General features: G+C 70.3%; 2 protein-coding genes across 4 annotated transcripts; both read left to right on the top strand.

Moving 5' to 3' along the window:
- Nucleotides 1-5: 5 nt before the first annotated feature.
- Nucleotides 6-2,426, top strand: CEND1 (cell cycle exit and neuronal differentiation 1). 2 transcript variants are annotated; one of them, XM_045821101.1, is made up of 2 exons: nucleotides 6-97; nucleotides 1,370-2,426. In XM_045821101.1, the coding sequence occupies exon 2, from the start codon at nucleotides 1,464-1,466 to the stop codon at nucleotides 1,911-1,913; it is 450 nt and encodes a 149-aa protein (XP_045677057.1). In that variant the 5' UTR covers nucleotides 6-97; nucleotides 1,370-1,463; the 3' UTR covers nucleotides 1,914-2,426. The 2 variants fall into 2 exon arrangements, with proteins under 2 accessions (XP_045677057.1, XP_045677058.1); XM_045821102.1 differs by having other exon boundaries at nucleotides 7-111.
- A 5,731-nt stretch (nucleotides 2,427-8,157) lies between these two features.
- On the top strand, nucleotides 8,158-13,541 carry GATD1 (glutamine amidotransferase class 1 domain containing 1). 2 transcript variants are annotated; one of them, XM_045820980.1, is made up of 8 exons: nucleotides 8,158-8,290; nucleotides 9,533-9,609; nucleotides 10,098-10,203; nucleotides 10,549-10,656; nucleotides 11,640-11,734; nucleotides 12,498-12,591; nucleotides 12,823-12,934; nucleotides 13,069-13,541. In XM_045820980.1, the coding sequence occupies exons 1-8, from the start codon at nucleotides 8,173-8,175 to the stop codon at nucleotides 13,073-13,075; spliced, it is 717 nt and encodes a 238-aa protein (XP_045676936.1). In that variant the 5' UTR covers nucleotides 8,158-8,172; the 3' UTR covers nucleotides 13,076-13,541. The 2 variants fall into 2 exon arrangements, with proteins under 2 accessions (XP_045676936.1, XP_045676937.1); XM_045820981.1 differs by lacking the exon at nucleotides 13,069-13,541 and having other exon boundaries at nucleotides 12,823-12,938.
- The last annotated feature ends 1,547 nt before the right edge of the window (nucleotides 13,542-15,088 follow it).

Below are 15,088 nucleotides of genomic sequence, written 5' to 3'. Positions count from 1 at the left end.
TGTGGGAAACTCCCGGACTCGCATCTGCAGCCACCGCCCGCCGCTGCGAGCCTCGGAGAGCGCACAGCGCGGAGCTGGGAGCGCCGGGAGCAGCAGCGTAAGGCGGCCGGGGTTCGTTGGCCTGGGGCCGGGGCGGGATGGGGGCGCTGGGGCCCGCGGGGTGCAGTGGCAGTTCCCTGCCTTGAAGGTCATCACTCTCCTGGGCACAGCAGGGTCCCGGGGCGGGGGATGGAGCTGCCGGGTGACGTCAGGGCGAGCTAAAAATAACCGAGCACAGGTGGGGGAGGCAGACCACCTGCCCTTTGCAAACCAGTCCCTGTTGCCGGGCGCCCTTCCGGAAGGGCAGGGGGAGGGGCTGCTGGGGCTCCCTGGGAAGTGGAGCGGTAGCCAGGCCCTCGCCGGGACACCCCCATCGTGCTGTGACCTTCAGACAACCTTCCGCGTGGTTCGTGTCCCTGGCCTGGATGAGGAGCCTGGGCGGCCGCGGCCCCCTCTCTCTGGCACTGCGGGTGGGGTTCCCCCTCCCTCTCGGGGGAGAGGCGGACAGGTGGTGTCCAGGTCTGCAGGGAGGGCAGACTCTGGCCCAGGGTGGGCGGGAGGCCAGTCTGCCCTCCTTCACCCCACCCTGGACTTTCCCGCAGCTGGGACCCCATCCTCGGCCGGGCCCGGATGCTGAGGCCGGTGGACAGGGCATGTGCTCACCCCAGGCTGGCTCAGGGACCCCTCTGCCCGGAGAGGCAGGTGCAGCCTCGGGCTCAGGAAGGACGCCCTGCCCTTGAGCTGGGGCAGGGGAGGCCAGTGCTGGGGGTGGGCCCCAGGGTCGACGCCCTGCCGGGAAGCACAGGCCAGTCACTGCCCCCCTGGCCTCTGCAGCCTTCTGGGGAGGCACCTCGAGTGTTCCACGCCCAGGGCCTGGTGGCCTTGGGCCCCGGTTCCCGCCCTGCCCCGCTCCCCCCACGTGCACCCAGCCCCCTCTGGGTGGATACGCAGTCGGCTCTGCCCGGGCCCACCCTGGCTGCGGTCCCTCTCCCCTGACCGCACGCCCTTCTCCGGGCTGGGCGGGCTCTCCTTCCCATCAGGGCCTCCCGCCCGGGGCCAGTGTGTCACGGACACGGCGCAGGTGACGGCGAGACCGAGTTGCAGACAAGGAAGCTGCGGCCTCTGGCTGGTCTCATCCCCTTCCCCCGCCCCCCACCCACGTGGAGCCCGTGGCCCCTGCCCGTGTGGTCAGGGGCTCCTCAGGGAGCCCCTGAGGGAGACGGGTGGGGGCTGGGCCCTGGAGGAGGAGGACTCTGACCGGGAGGACTGGGCGGTGTCTGTGGGGACCAGTGGGGGCCTGACAGGAGCTCCTCCCTCTGTCTCTCTCCAGGTCCATGTAACGCCCCGGGGCGAGCTGTCCTGAGCTGCCGTGGCCCAGCCGCTGCCTGTCCGCACGCCCCACGCAGCCCGCCTGCACGGCCGTCATGGAGTCCAGAGGGAAGTCGGCCAGCAGCCCCAAGCCCGACGCCAAGGTGACCCAGGCCGCTGCCGAGGCCCGAGGCCCCCCGACTGCAGACGGGAAAGCCCCCTCGGCCAAGCCCGGGAAGAAGGAGGCCCCGGTGGAGAAGCAGGAGCCACCGGTGGCCCCCACCCCGCCACCCGCCAAGAAGCCCTCGGCCAAGGCAGACCCCGCCCTTCTCAACAACCACAGCAACCTGAAGCCAGCCCCTGCAGCCCCCGGCAGCCCCCACGCATCCCCCGAGCCCAAGGGCCCTGGGGATGGGGCTGAGGAGGACCAGGCGCCCAGTGGGGGCCCCGGGGGGCGAGGCCCCTGCCCCTTCGAGAACTTGACGCCCCTGCTGCTGGCCGGGGGCGTGGCTGTGGCAGCCGCAGCCCTGATTCTGGGGGTGGTCTTCCTGGTCCGGAAAAAGTGAGGGCGGCTGGCCCCCCGGGCGGAGGCCCAGCCCCTCCCTGTACAGACCTCGGGGACCCTGTGCATGCGAATCCACTCACAGCTATCTATCCGTCCCACGTAAAAAACACACACACCAACGCCCCACAGACACGCAGCGGGAGAGGTGGACGGGCCCTGGCCGTGGAAGCTGACCCCCTTGGCTGGCCCCCAGCGCACCCCCCCACCTGCCAGGCGGCAGCAGCCGGGGCTCCGGGGTCACCGCAGCACAGGGCGGAGCTGCAACGTCAGGCAGGGGCCTCAGGGGGCTGGGGTCCCTGGGGGCAGTGGACAGGCTGGACCCCGAGCGTGGCCCACCCAGCCACCGGTCACTGTGCCAGCCTGTCCCGAGGGGCCTCGGCGGTCCCGTGGGCTGCCCGGCAGCAGCTTCATGACGAGCCCCCAGGGCAGGGGAGGGCCCCGAGGCTGACGGGTCCCGGATGGGCTCTGCCCTGGGCCCAGCCACCTGGGGATATTAAAGGGTGTGGCCGGTTCACTTTCCCCTCTCCTGCTCTTTGGTTGCAGCTGGGGGTGGGGCGTGAGGGTCTCTGGGGGGGCCTGCGGAGGTGCTGACCCGAGGCTTCCACGCCGCCTCCGCCTGCCACCGCACCCCAGCCGAGTACACGGACAGCGCAGAGGCCAGTCTGTGGAGAGGCTCCCGTGGTCCGCCTTCTCCCGCGTGCCTCAGGGGCGGTCCGGGGGCTGGGGGCCGCTGACAGGCAGGCGCGGGGGGAGGTGGGGGGATGGACGTCGAGGACCCGCCCTGCAGCCACGTCTGCCTTGCCCCCACAGAAGCCCCCAGGCGCCTCTCCCGCCTCCCCCAGCGTCCTTCGAGTCCAACAAGCGTATAAATGCAATAACACAGGTAGAGTAGAACCACTCGGTGGCTGTCACCCGGGCCCACCGCCTGCTGTGCCTGCAGTGGGACCGGAGCCTCTGGTCTGTCCCCGAGTGGCCCTCAGCGTGGTGGCGGTGGGCAGGATGGGAAGCGGACGTGCCCTCCCCTGGCCAGCCAGCCACGGCAACCCCGGGCCTGAGTGGAGGCCGAGTCTACAATAAACTCTCGTCCAAAGGCTGGGCTGGCGTCCTCACCTGCTCACGGCGGCGGGGTGGGGGTCACATGCACACCCCCTGGTCCTCCCCTGCCACCTCCATGCCCTTGACCCTGGTGGCCTCTCCTCCCTGCCCCTACTGGGCCTGCCCCACCCCGGGCGACCGCAGCCAGGCCTCTCTGCTGCCTGACCGAGATGGACATCCAGGAGCGCAGGACCCCCCCTCAGGCCCAGGCTGCTGGCCACCGTGCACAGGGTGGGGGAAGGGGACCTTGTTCCTTAGGCTGGCTTCTCCCGCTGAGGGGGGGCGGGGACCTTTCTACACCTCTCTTTGCAGTGAGCCCCCCATCCCTGGGGGTGGGGCAGAGAGGAGCTGCAGCCAGGGGTGGAGAGGTTCCCCCTCTTGTCACCGCCTCCCACCCACCCCGCAGCTGGGGGCACGCTGTTAGGGCGTGGGCTCGGGCAGCAAGGCCGCCAGACCCCACAAGCTCTGCTGTGGAATTTTTTTTATTAAAAAAGAGATTTATTTATTTTCTGAGAGAGGGGAAGGGAAGGAGAGAGCGAGGGAGAGAAACATCGATGTGCGGTTGCCTCTCACCCCTACTGGGGGCCCACCGCCCAGGCACGGGCCCTGACTGGGAATCAAGCTGACAGACCCTTTGGTCCGCAGGCCGGCGTTCCGTCAGGGCACTGACCACCCTGGCAGGGCCTGCGGTGGGCTTCCACTCCCCCCCGTCCTACCTGGTGGATGTGACCAAGGGGCACTTCTTTCCCCTCCGGCCCTCCACAGGCCCCCCTCGCAGAGTGGCCACACCCCGGCAGCCCCAGATCAAGTCCTGACCGTCCACAGCAGACCAGCCCCTCGCCCGGCCTGCCCTGTGCCCACCTGCTCCTGCTCCCCCGGGCCTCCATCGCCAGCCTGCCTCCCCTCCCCTCCCCTCCCCCCCACCCCCACCCCCCCCGACACCAGGGCCCTCACTCAGCCCAGCTGGACTCACTTGCCACCACCTGCCGTCCAGCCGCCTCTGCCATTATCTATTCTACGACCTTAAAAACCAAACCGCCGACAGGCCGACTGACCCTTCTAGGAGACCTGGGCGGCGGGGAGCAGGGGTGACTGGGAGGCCGGGCAGTATCGGTCTGAAGAGTGCCGTGACTTTCCACCCACAAGGCTCCCTCCTTCTGCTTACAAACCCTGTGAGGGCGTGACGAGGCTGTCACAGACCGTTTGGGACTTCAGGCGAAGTGGCCACAAGAGTCACCGGCCTGTGAGGGTGCCCTGCACACGGCTGGAAACTCTCTCTGTGCTGGTTTCAGAGAGGTGGAGGGAGGGCGGGAGGGAGGACAGAGGCATCGATCCCCTTGCATCCACTGCTGGCTCCTTGCAGGCGCCCTGACCGGGGACCGAACCCACAACCTCGGCGCCTGAGGATGACGCTCCACCCAGCTGAGCCACCCGGCCAGGGCAACCCACGTGCTTTAACTTAATCTCTTAAACGCGCAACTCAGGGGCATTGAATGCATTCGCACGGTTGTGCAACCACCACCCCCGCCCCCGTTTCCAGAACTCTCTTCCTTTTGCCAAACTGAAACTTTGCCTCCCAGCGCCGCCCCCTGCCCCTGGCCCCCCGCCCCCCGCCCCCCTGTCTGCGCACCCGACCCCCGTAGGGGCCGCACGATTGGGAGTCTGGTTCAGGCAGCATCCCACCCCAGCCTTATCTGTGCGGGGTGAGCAGGAACCGAGACTGCCCACCCCTTTCAGGCCGAATGTCCCTCCGTCTGTGTGGGGACCACGCTTCGTGTGCCCGTCCCCCGTCCGTCCACGGACACAGGGCCGCTCCCACCCTCGTGCCGCGGTGCCTTGCCCCGCGGTGGGCGTGGGGCGGGGCACCTGTCTCGGGTTCGCACCTGCCGTGGGGCCTCGGGCCATGCACCGTGCCTGACGTGGCTGCCCGCCTCGAGCCCGGGGGTCAGCCACAAGGGTGCCGCTGCCCTCGCCCCCGTGACACCGCATCAGGCGAAGGACGTGGGGTCCTGCCAGTCTGCGTGGGGACGGCCGTCCTCTCCCGGCTTTCTCCTCTGCACTGACCGGGGCCCGCTCGCTCCTCTTCACGGGGGTCTGGGCCACTTGGGGTTTGCCTTTTGCGTTTCTTCCTGCTGGTGCCATCTGTCCGTTTTCCTTGGACGGAGTGGGTGCCCCAACCCCGACCCCGACCGGCCAGTAGGACTTCTCCGCGGGCTGTGCGCACGCACGGAGCTGCCGGGGCGCCCCAGGCACCACCTCTCCTGGGCCAGCTCGCCCAGCATGCTGCCCTCACTGCGGAGGTCCTGCCTGGGTCTGTCCCGAGGCCACTGTGCTCCTCGCACCACGGGGGCTGCGGGGGCTGGGCTCGGTGTCCTCCCCCAGCGCTCTCATCCCCGGCTCCCATCTGGGCCTGCAGTCCGCCTGGACGCCAGGGTCTGTGCATGGAGATCAGCTGTCCCCTCCCACCAGCAGGCCTGCGGGTCCAGCCCCGGGAAGCGGACGATCCCGGGGCCTCACTGTGTCAGCGCCTGTGGCTGTGTCCCGCCCACTCAGGCCCCAGCACCCCCTCACGGGCACTGGAGAACCAGCGAGCCGAGGCCCTGGGCCCTGACCGGCTCCCTCAGCTTCAGGAATGGGGGGGCCCATCCGACACGAAAAACTCTCAGGGACCCCCGAGGCTCTTTTAAGTTATTTTTACTGCAGAACAACTTTAATGTTATAGAGAAAACGCCAGGCACGGAGAGGTTCCGGGTATACAGGCGGCACGCAGTGAGTGAGGCCAGGCTGGCGGGGACCCCACCGAGCACGGCCCGCTCGCTCCCACCAGGGGTCCCCCCGGGGCCTCCGCTCTCGGGCCTCGCATTCTGAGCACCGGGGCCTTGGGTGCCTGTCCCCACGTCGCTGACACATCACAGGTTCTCATGTCACAGGTGGGCTCTGAAGGGTGTGGGCACCCTGGACAGGGGTGACGAGGGAGCACGTGTGGGGGCCACTGTTTTCCTTCCTAGCACCCCTCTTTGGGGACCCCACACTGGAGTGCACTCTCGTCACGTCCGGGGGACCCCGCCTTCCCCCAGATGAGGGCGTGGGCTGGTGGTCAGAGTCTCTCCGCCCCAAGGGGCGGAGGTGGCGGGTGACTCGCTGCGCCAGGCCCTCGCCCTGGCTGCCAGGCCAGGCCTCCGACTCCCGGGTCTTCGGCTGCCCCCACCCAACCCGCTCCCCAGCCTCACACCTGGTCCCAGGGCCGGGCAGATAGGGGCCCCCTGCGTCCCGGTGACCGGTCACAGCGTCTGGCCAGGTGTGTTCGGGAAAGGCGGCATCTCCAGGGAAGCGGTGGCTGACGCTGGAGCTCCAGCAGCACTGACCGCCACAAGGGGCTGCGCCGTCGCAGGCCTGACGGCCCCGGGAGCTGGTGGCACCCTCACACACGCAGACCGGGGTGGAGGCCATGCACACTCACTCGGGAGATGCAGACCGAAGATGACACCCACACAGGAGACCTGGATGGGGGCACCTGCTCCCCCGGGCTGCTGGGAGGCCCCAGGTGCACAGGGGGTGCACCCGCCGTGAGCACAGGCGCACGCTGGCCTGGCCACGGTGACCGCTGGCCTGGCCACGGTGACCGCTGGCCTGGCTCCCTCCCCCACCCGCTTCCTTGGAGACAGAGGAAGGACTCAGTGAATCCCCACGAGGGAGGCGGCAGCTCCTAGAGGCTCGGAGCTGCCCCAGCAGGAGGATCTGCACCCGCGGCTCAGCCAGCCTGCTCCAGGGACACCCCAGGGTGGTGTGGGCAGGGCGGGGCCAGCAGGGACACCCTGGAGCCCCCCTCCATCTCCTGGGTTGAACACCCATGGGCTTGCATGGTGGGGAGGGGGTCCCTCCCTAGACCCAGAACGCTTTTCATTGGCTAGGCCCTGCCTGTGACCTCAGGCCTGCTGGTCTCCACCCACCCAACACAGGGGCCAGATCCCCACCTGCCCCCTGTCCTGATGCCCTGCCAGTGCCAGGAGTCCCCAGCCGCTGCTTCGCCCGGTGGTGGGAGGGCCCTGCAGTAGGTGAGGGCGAGGTGCTCCTGTGTCAGCTGGGGGGGTGGGGGTCAGGGCCCCAGGAAGCGTGGGGCTGAACCCGGCAGCGGGCAGAGCCGGTGCTGGGAAGGCGGGGGGGCGCCCATGGGAGGGGCCACAGCCTAGACTCGTCTGCTTCGGCAGCGCCCACCCACGACAGGGGTTTCCTATCAGAGGAGGCTGGCAGGGCCACACTGACGGCAGGGGGGCCTCCCTCCCCTCCGGGCCAGGCTTCAGCAGCACCGCCCACCACTGCCAGCCGCCCCCGCCACGGCCTGCGATGAAACCGCTTCCGATGCGGCCCCACAGCCCGGCCCACCTCCCTGACCTAACTCGGCAACCCCTGGCTCAGGAAGGGTCACCCCCTCTTCCAGGGGCTCCGCGGGGCCCCAGCGAGCCCGGAGAGCCTGTCTTCCCTCAGCCGCCCCGCCCCGACTCCGGGCACACCCGCACAACCCCCTTGCCTGGAGCCCCAAGCCTCAGCCGGCTCCTCCTCCGAGTCTTTCCCTCCTCAGACGTGCTGCCCCCATGGCCTCCCCTCTCACCCCCGGAGGGGGCTGGGATTTCCTCCCGCGAACCCACGGCGCAGCCCCCACCCCAGGGCAGGAGCCCCTCGGGGTCGGCGCTGTCCCCGCCTCCCGGCGCGGCTCCGGGGGCTCGCAGGTTCGGTTGCTGAATCCACGGGGAGGGATCCTGGTGCACAGCGCAGGCGTCTTCCTCCGGGTTCACATGCCCCCCGAGTCTCCGCTCCCGCAGCGTCCGCAGGAAGCGCCCGTTGCCTGAGAAAGGACGGGGAAGAGGCAGGAGCTGTTGCTGAACGCAACCAGGGGCGGGCGGGCAGGGGACGGCCCTCGGGGCCCTCCCGCGGCCCCGCGGCGCGCTCACGGCTCCCCAGGTGCTTCCGGGCCACCTGCCGACGCGCCGGGCAAGGGCGCGGGGACCCAGCGGGGCGGGGCGGCGGGGCTGCGCCTGCGCTCGGCGCCGCTCCAGGCCCCGTCCCCGGCCTCCGCGGCACGTGAGCCGCGTTCCCCACTGCGAGGCGCGCGCGCGCGCACGCACAAACACCCCCCCTTGCGCGAGCACACGCCCCCGCGCGCGCACATGCACACACTCACAGACGCGCACGCGCAGTTAGCGCGGACTGCAGTGGAGCCCATGGCGTCCGAGCGTCTCCCAAGCAGGCCTGCCTGCCTCCTCGTGGCCAGCGGCGCCGCGGAGGGTGAGACTGGCGCGGAGGGAGCACGGCGGGCGCCGGGGCCGCAGCGCGGAGGCCGGAGCAAGCGCCCAGGGCCCGGGATTGCTCTCTCAGGGACAGGACAGGGGAGGCCGGGGCGCGGTGAGGGGCGATGGGTGTGTCCCCAGGACCTGGGGGCTCGGAAAGGCGGGGGGTCAGAAAGCCTTGGCGCTGGCACGCACCGAGGAGGACGAGGGGTTGGAGAGGGGCCGTCCTGTGGGGGGGGGGCGGGGAGCCTCGGCGCTGCACAGTGGTAAAGGGGCCAGCAGAGGCGGACTTGGGGCTCACGGGGTCCGGTCTTACCAGCGTCGGCTCTTGCTTCGGGCTTGTGGGTGCTGATCCCCGGCGGGGAGGCTGTGAGCAGAGCAGGGCACCCGGTGCTGTTCTGAGCTCCCCCGTCCCAGAGGGAAGTGATGAGCCGTAGGTCACATGGGGGCAGGTGGGGGACCAGGGCCGGGACCTGGTCTGCTCTACTTTGTATTTGCTCAAGTGGGATCGGGAGACAGGACTGCAGGTCCTGGGGTCACAGTGTGCTGAGCCCAGGGGCCCCCCTAGGGGCCCTGAGGGGTGTGCGCCCAGAGTGAGGGCAGGAGGGGCCAGCCGGGGTCTACCCTCACTCCCCACCCATGGGGAGTTCAGGGGCGGTCGGAGCCACTGAGAGTGGGGTTCAGTCCCGGGGAGACAGGTTGGGGGTTACCTGCACAGACGGCTGGCTGGAGCAGGGAATAAGGGGCGGGTGGCACTGGCCTGGCCGTGCCAGGAGCAGGGGGTGTGGAGGACATGGGGGGGGGCACGGCTCTGGAAAGACCCCCCCGGCTCTGTGGGCAGGACTAGTGGGCCCTGCAGAGTCCCTCCAGGGGCCCTGGGATGAAGTGGGTGGGAGGCTGGGGTGCAGGAGCAAGGGATGGAGGAACTGGGAAGGCAGCATCCCAAGAGGTCGGGGCGGGGGGGGGGTTAGAAAGACTGTTTTGTTCCACGTGTGAACGTTTTACAAAGAACGCGTGTTGGTTCGCGAGTGTGGGTGAAGAGAAACGAGGTGGAGGGATTGGGGCCCAGGGTCAGCACGGAGGAGGAAGGGTGTGGGTCCAGCCTCCTGAGAAGCGGCCGCCGCTCTTCCCAGCTGGGCGTGGCAGGAGGGGGCGGGAGGCCCCCTGGGGTGTCTGCGCAGCCCCCTCGGGCGGGAGGGGCTGTCTGGCCCGGTGCTCACCGCACAGGTACCTCTTGCAGGGGTCTCAGCCCAGTCCTTCCATCACTGCTTCACGCTGGCCAGCGCTGCCTTCAACCTGCAGGTGGCCACCCCCGGGGTAAGTCCAGCCACAACCCCCGCACCTCTCTTGCTTCTGGGGCAAGTGGTGAGCCTGCGGCTGCTGTGACCCCGGGCGGCTGGCTTGCACTCAGGGGCCAGGACCCCACCGGCATCATCAGACCCCGGGCCCAGCCGTGGCCGGGGAGACTGGCCCGTGGGGGCCAGTGTCTGCACAGGAGAGCGAGGGAGGGTGTGCAGCCCTCTGCTGGCGTGGGACCTGGGGTCACGGCAGTGGTGTCACATGTTTGTCATTTTGCATGTTTCCAGTGGCACCCCCCGGGGGGGGGGGGCAGTTGCTCCTGCTCTAGAGACAGGAGACTGAGGACCAGCGAGGGGCAGGTGGGCCTGAGACGGGCGGAGCTCGGGATGTGCTGGGCCCTAGGGAGGGGGCTGCCGTCGGTCCCCACCCCCCTGTCAGAGCCCCTGAGCATCCCCGTGAGCCAGCAGGGGGTGTCCCGGCTGACCTCTGGCTCGGGGCCCTGGCAGGGGAAGACCATGGACTTTGTGGACGTGAACGAGAGCAATGCGCGCTGGGTGCAGGACTTCCGCCTCAAGGCCTACGCCAGCCCTGCCAAGCTCGAGTCCATCGACGGTGAGGGCCCAGGGCCCGGGAGGGTCGGGCGTGTGGGGTCTCGGGCGGGTCTGCTGCGGCCCACAGAGCTCCCTCCTCTGCTCCCGGGGCTCCCTGAGGCCTGCTGCCCAGCACCGCGGCCGCCATGGCCGCCTCCTGTCCTGCCTCCTGGGCCCAGAGCCCTCCCCCGGCCCCCACCCCAATCCATGGATCCATGGGGGGCGGGGGACAAGTGGCGGACACTTGGAGGTACAGGGCGCAGGGTGGTGCATGGGCTTTGGGGGCCTCGGCTGGGGTGGGGGAAGTGACACAGGGTGGCGCCTGGTGGCAGGGGCAGAGGACTGACTGGCCCGTGGTTGCCCCCAGGTGCCCGGTACCACGCCCTCCTGATCCCCAGCTGTCCGGGGGCCCTGGCCGACCTGGCCAGCAGCGGGTCCCTGGCCCGCATCCTGCAGCACTTCCGCTCTGAGAGCAGTAGGTGGCCCCGGGCCTGGGAGTGGGTGGGAGGGGCGCTGTGCCGACCGGACAGGACGGGGCGGCAGGAGGTGCCTGCTGCAGGGGTGGGGGTGGGGGGGCGGCGGCAGCCCTGGGATGCGGGTTTGGGTCCTGCAGGGGAGACGTCGGTCACCGCGGGTGTAACGAGCTCCAGCCATCCGACCCGAGAGGGGACAAGTTTGCTCAGCTGTCACACACGTGAGGGTGGGGCACCCGCCCTGTCCTTCGGTCGGCCCCCCTGTGGGCCCTCTGCCCGGCCCCTCGGTCCTTCCGAGGGGTCAGGCAGGGTGCCTGCTCTCTTCCTGGTGGGGCAGTGTGGCGTCCAGGCTCGGGGCCACAGCCAGCGGGGGCCGGGAGGAAGGCCGCTCTGGGGGGTCCTGGCCTGACGCCCCAGCCAGCCCCCGGCGGTGCTGGGCGTGTCAGCTGGGCAGGGCGGGACGCTCAGCTCACCAGGGGCCGGCAGACAGAAGCCCCGGCTGCACACAGCGCCCTTTGTCGGCGAGAAGGGGCCTCTGTCCCAGCAGCGCCAGGACCGGCGCCGCTGTTCCGGCACCTCAGCCGTGGGAACGGACCCGTGCCAGGCAGCCTTCTGGGTGGGAGGCTCGGAGCCAAGGCCGGGGGCCGGGGGGGACCGCCAAGGCGAGCCTGGGCGGGGGTGCTGCCTCTGGGGCCCCGAGGGAGGGAGTCCACTGCAGCCAGGAGGAGGGAGGGTTCCAGGTGGGCTGCGGCCGACACCAGCGACAGCGGTGGCCGTTGTGCGTCCAGACATTTGTCCTTGGGCCTGGAGCGGCACAGGCTGTCCTGAGGGCAGAGTGCCCCGGGGTTGGCCAAGAGACCGGACTCCCCACTGAGCCGGTGCCTGAGCAGCGCCAGCGGGCGGGGGTGGGGTGGGGGGGCGCGGGGGAGGGGCAGGGGCCAGGCGGCCGCCCAGGACCTCAGTGCCGCCCGTCTGCTGCTTCCAGAGCCCATCTGCGCCATTGGCCATGGAGTCGCCGCCCTGTGCTGTGCCACCAACGAGGACAGGTCCTGGGTGTTCCAAGGCTACAGCGTGACGGGGGTGAGTGCCTCCCGGGGGTCCCAAGCTCAGGCACGTGAGGGACCCTGTGGGGCCCATGGTCACCGCTGGCAAGGGTGACAGTTGTCCAGGTGGCACCAGGCTGGCAGTGCCTGCCCGTCCCCCCCCACACTCCCCTCCCTGCTGACGTCCTGGGAGGCCCGTCCAGCTGCGGGCGAGCACCGAGGAGATGGCCCCCAGGGCCCCTGACAGCCGGGCTGGCTGAGCTGGCTGTGGACGTGGGGAAGGGCAGGGTCGGGTCCGGCTTGGTCTTGTGCCTGACCGGGATTCAGGCCTCCGTTGGGGTGCTGGTCGGATGGGGAGCCAGGACCGGTTCCGCAGTTGCAGGCTGGGGGCCGCAGTGGGCAGGGGCAGACCCAGGGAGGGGCCCCTGGGGCAGGGCTGGGCCCTGGCTGCCGGCCGCTGCACGGGGCAGCCTGGTCCGAGGTCCAGGCCCCGGTGCGGACTGCACAGCGGGGGGGAGAGCGGGCAGTTCCTCGGAGCTCCTGCGGCCACGACCCGCACCCCATGCGCCACGTGGCCCTGTGTCCCGCCCACCCCAGCCCTTCCACTCGCTGGCGGTTTCCGCTCATTCTGGTCTCCCATGGGCCTCGATGCTGTGGGCCGGGGGTGACACTCTCCCCCTCCCACTCCCCCCGGCTTGTCTCCCTGGAAGCCCGTGGGGCAGGCACTGCTCCCCCTGCCCCACCCCCGCCCCCTCCCCAGCTGGGCCTGCCTGACCCGGGCGGCGCCCCTGCCCCTGCAGCCCTCCGTGTACGAGCTCGTCAGGGCCCCCGGCTTCGCCCGCCTGCCCCTCGTCGTGGAGGACTTCGTGAAGGACGCGGGCGCCAGCTTCAGTGGTGAGGGGGGCGGGTGGGGGCCGGCGGGGGCGGGCGGGGGCCACCCTGCTGGAGCCGAGTGTGCCGCAGACCCGGGGGCCGGCCGCTTTGAAACCCCGGCAGGCAGACTGACCGCCCCGCCGACCACAGTGCCCCCCGAGCTCACAGCCCCGACGGGGCGGGTGGGGGTCTGTCTGGGGCGGCGCCCACCTGCGGCCCGGCCTGAGGCCCGCGCCCTGGGGTCTCCCGCAGCCAGCGAGCCGGACGCAGTGCACGTGGTGCTGGACCGCCACCTCGTCACCGGCCAGAACACGCACTCCACCGTCCCTGCCGTGCAGAACCTGCTGTTTCTCTGTGGCAGCCGGTGAGGGCCGTGGGCAGCGGTGGGAGTGGGCGGGTCCCTGGCTGTGACTGGCCACGTGTGAACCTGTGCTGGGCCGCGTTCCCTGTGACATACAGTGCCAGGGCCCGAGCCCTGACCTGGCCTTTCTCCCGCAGGAAGTGACGCACAGGTGCCCGCCGAGCCCCCTGCCCGCCTGTGGATGCCACCCCCTCCAGGCGGCCCCGGAGTCCCCAGAGGCAGCTGGGTGCCTCGGGCCTGCAGGGACCCTGCCTCCACGCCAGCCCCAGTGACTCTGTACTCCAGGCAGGCCTGTCGGGGCTGCGGAGGCCTCCAGGAGTCAGCCCGGAGGGGGGTCAGTCTGGCCGCCAGCTGGGGTCCGGACTCCATGTGGTCGGTGTCCTGGGGTGGGGGCACTGGGTGTGTCTCCCTCTGCCCGTCCCCGCACACCTAGGTGGGGCAGGGACACCAGCAGCTGTTCCCAGGTGGTGGGGGCCCTGCCCTGGCTGGCGGCTGCCCCCAGCCCTTTGTGTGCTGGCTGGCTGTGTGGGGACGGGCCAGCTGGCGGGAACTGGCTCAGCACTTTGGACTTGGGTCAAGGGGAAGGGAAATGAATCTTCTTATGGTCACAGCTCCTGGCCCCCAGACCTGCCCTGATTTGAGCGCTTGCCCTGCGTGTGGTTTCAGAGCGTGGCGGTGGCCCCAGGTCGGGCCTGGGCAACGCACTCTGGACATCGGGAGAGCCGCTGCTCACGTCCCAGCGCCCCGCAGGCTTCGTGGACAGCACTCCCTGTGCCCCGAGGGTCGGGCCGGACACACAGGCAGGGGCTGTGCCTGGAGAGGGGCCTCCCGTGTGGCTGTCCCACACCCACAGGCCCTGGACAGGCCTTCCCTGAGGATTCCGGTTGGCCATCTCCCAGCACAGCCTGACCACCCACCCTCGGGTTCCTCCCCCCAGGGGGCCTGACTGTCCCGCTGGGTCTGTTTCCTCCCAGCCCCACTGGGCCCAGCGTTCCCGGGGCAAGCAGATCCGGCTCCTGACCTGTCAGCCTGTGGGGCCCTGTGCAGCGCTGGCTCTTTGCACGAACACCTGGAAAACCTGCCTGGGGGTGTGTGGTCTGTGACCCACAGAGAGTCAGTGACACCCGCTGAAGTCTGACAGGCCCCGTGTGCTCCATGCTCAGGGCCTGGGCGGGCTGAGGGGGTGGGGGGCAGGTCTCCCCCACGTGCCTAGGGGTGTTGGGAACAGACCCCAAAGCCTCCCCTGCAGAAGCAGTGCAAGCGCATCCCCAGCAGCACTGTTCTTGGGAGCTCACGGACCCAAGCTGTGGCCCTGCGAGTGCAGTCTGGTTGGGGGGGCAGCAGTGTTGCCCTGTGGTGAGGACGGGACACGGGGTACGGTGTTGCCTAAAGCTGGGGCTGGACCCATCCTGCCAGACACACGTGCAGACCCCCGGGGCCGGGAGGTGCCCAGCAGCGGAGGGGTCAGCAGCCGCCTCAGCATCCTGGATGCACCAAGCCGGGCTGGGTGCCCAAGGTGGCACAGCCCACAGCGGAGCCTGCCTGTCCCTGGAGCCCTTGGGGAGGGTGGCCGTGCTGCCCCACTGGCCAGTGCCTGGTGCCTCTGTGGGACAAGGAGCCCAGGCTGGCTCCAGAGGAGAAAGCTGCCCCAGGGTGAGGGGGGGTGCCCCGGTGGTTCTTTGCTGACCCTTCTGTGTGCCCAGGGCGCCTCATGTGCAGGGCTGTTCCCTGGCACCTGCTTCTGTCCAGCCTCCACCCCAGGCACCCTTGTAGATCCTGTGCTACATCACCTGCCTTGCACCCTGGAGGTGGGGGTGGAGAGCCACCTGTGCATCCACCCAGCACCACCTGAGCCCCGTTCCCAGTATAGCACGTGGGGTGCAAAGTCCAAACACGAGGCTGCCCTGTGCCCCTCGCTCCAGGGTTCGGATGGGCCAGTGCTGCTGTGCCGCCCCCACCAGGTGGCGCTAGTGGCACAAGCAGCAGTGGACCGCGGCCGGCTCGGCCAGAGGAGCGGAGTGCGCCCCGCCCCCAGGCTCAGGCCACAGCTCACGCCACAAGGGTGGGGCTGGCTGCCCGTGTTGCGTAAGGGGCTGGGGGCTGGGGCCTGGGACGGCTGGTGCAGGGGGACGGGGTGGGGAAATGAAGCACAGCGCG

Source organism: Phyllostomus hastatus, unplaced genomic scaffold (assembly GCF_019186645.2).
Source record: "Phyllostomus hastatus isolate PE091 unplaced genomic scaffold, TTU_PhHast_1.1 phas_scaffold_443, whole genome shotgun sequence".
Classification (NCBI taxonomy): Eukaryota; Metazoa; Chordata; class Mammalia; order Chiroptera; family Phyllostomidae; genus Phyllostomus; species Phyllostomus hastatus.
This window is presented reverse-complemented; position numbering and strand designations above follow the sequence as displayed.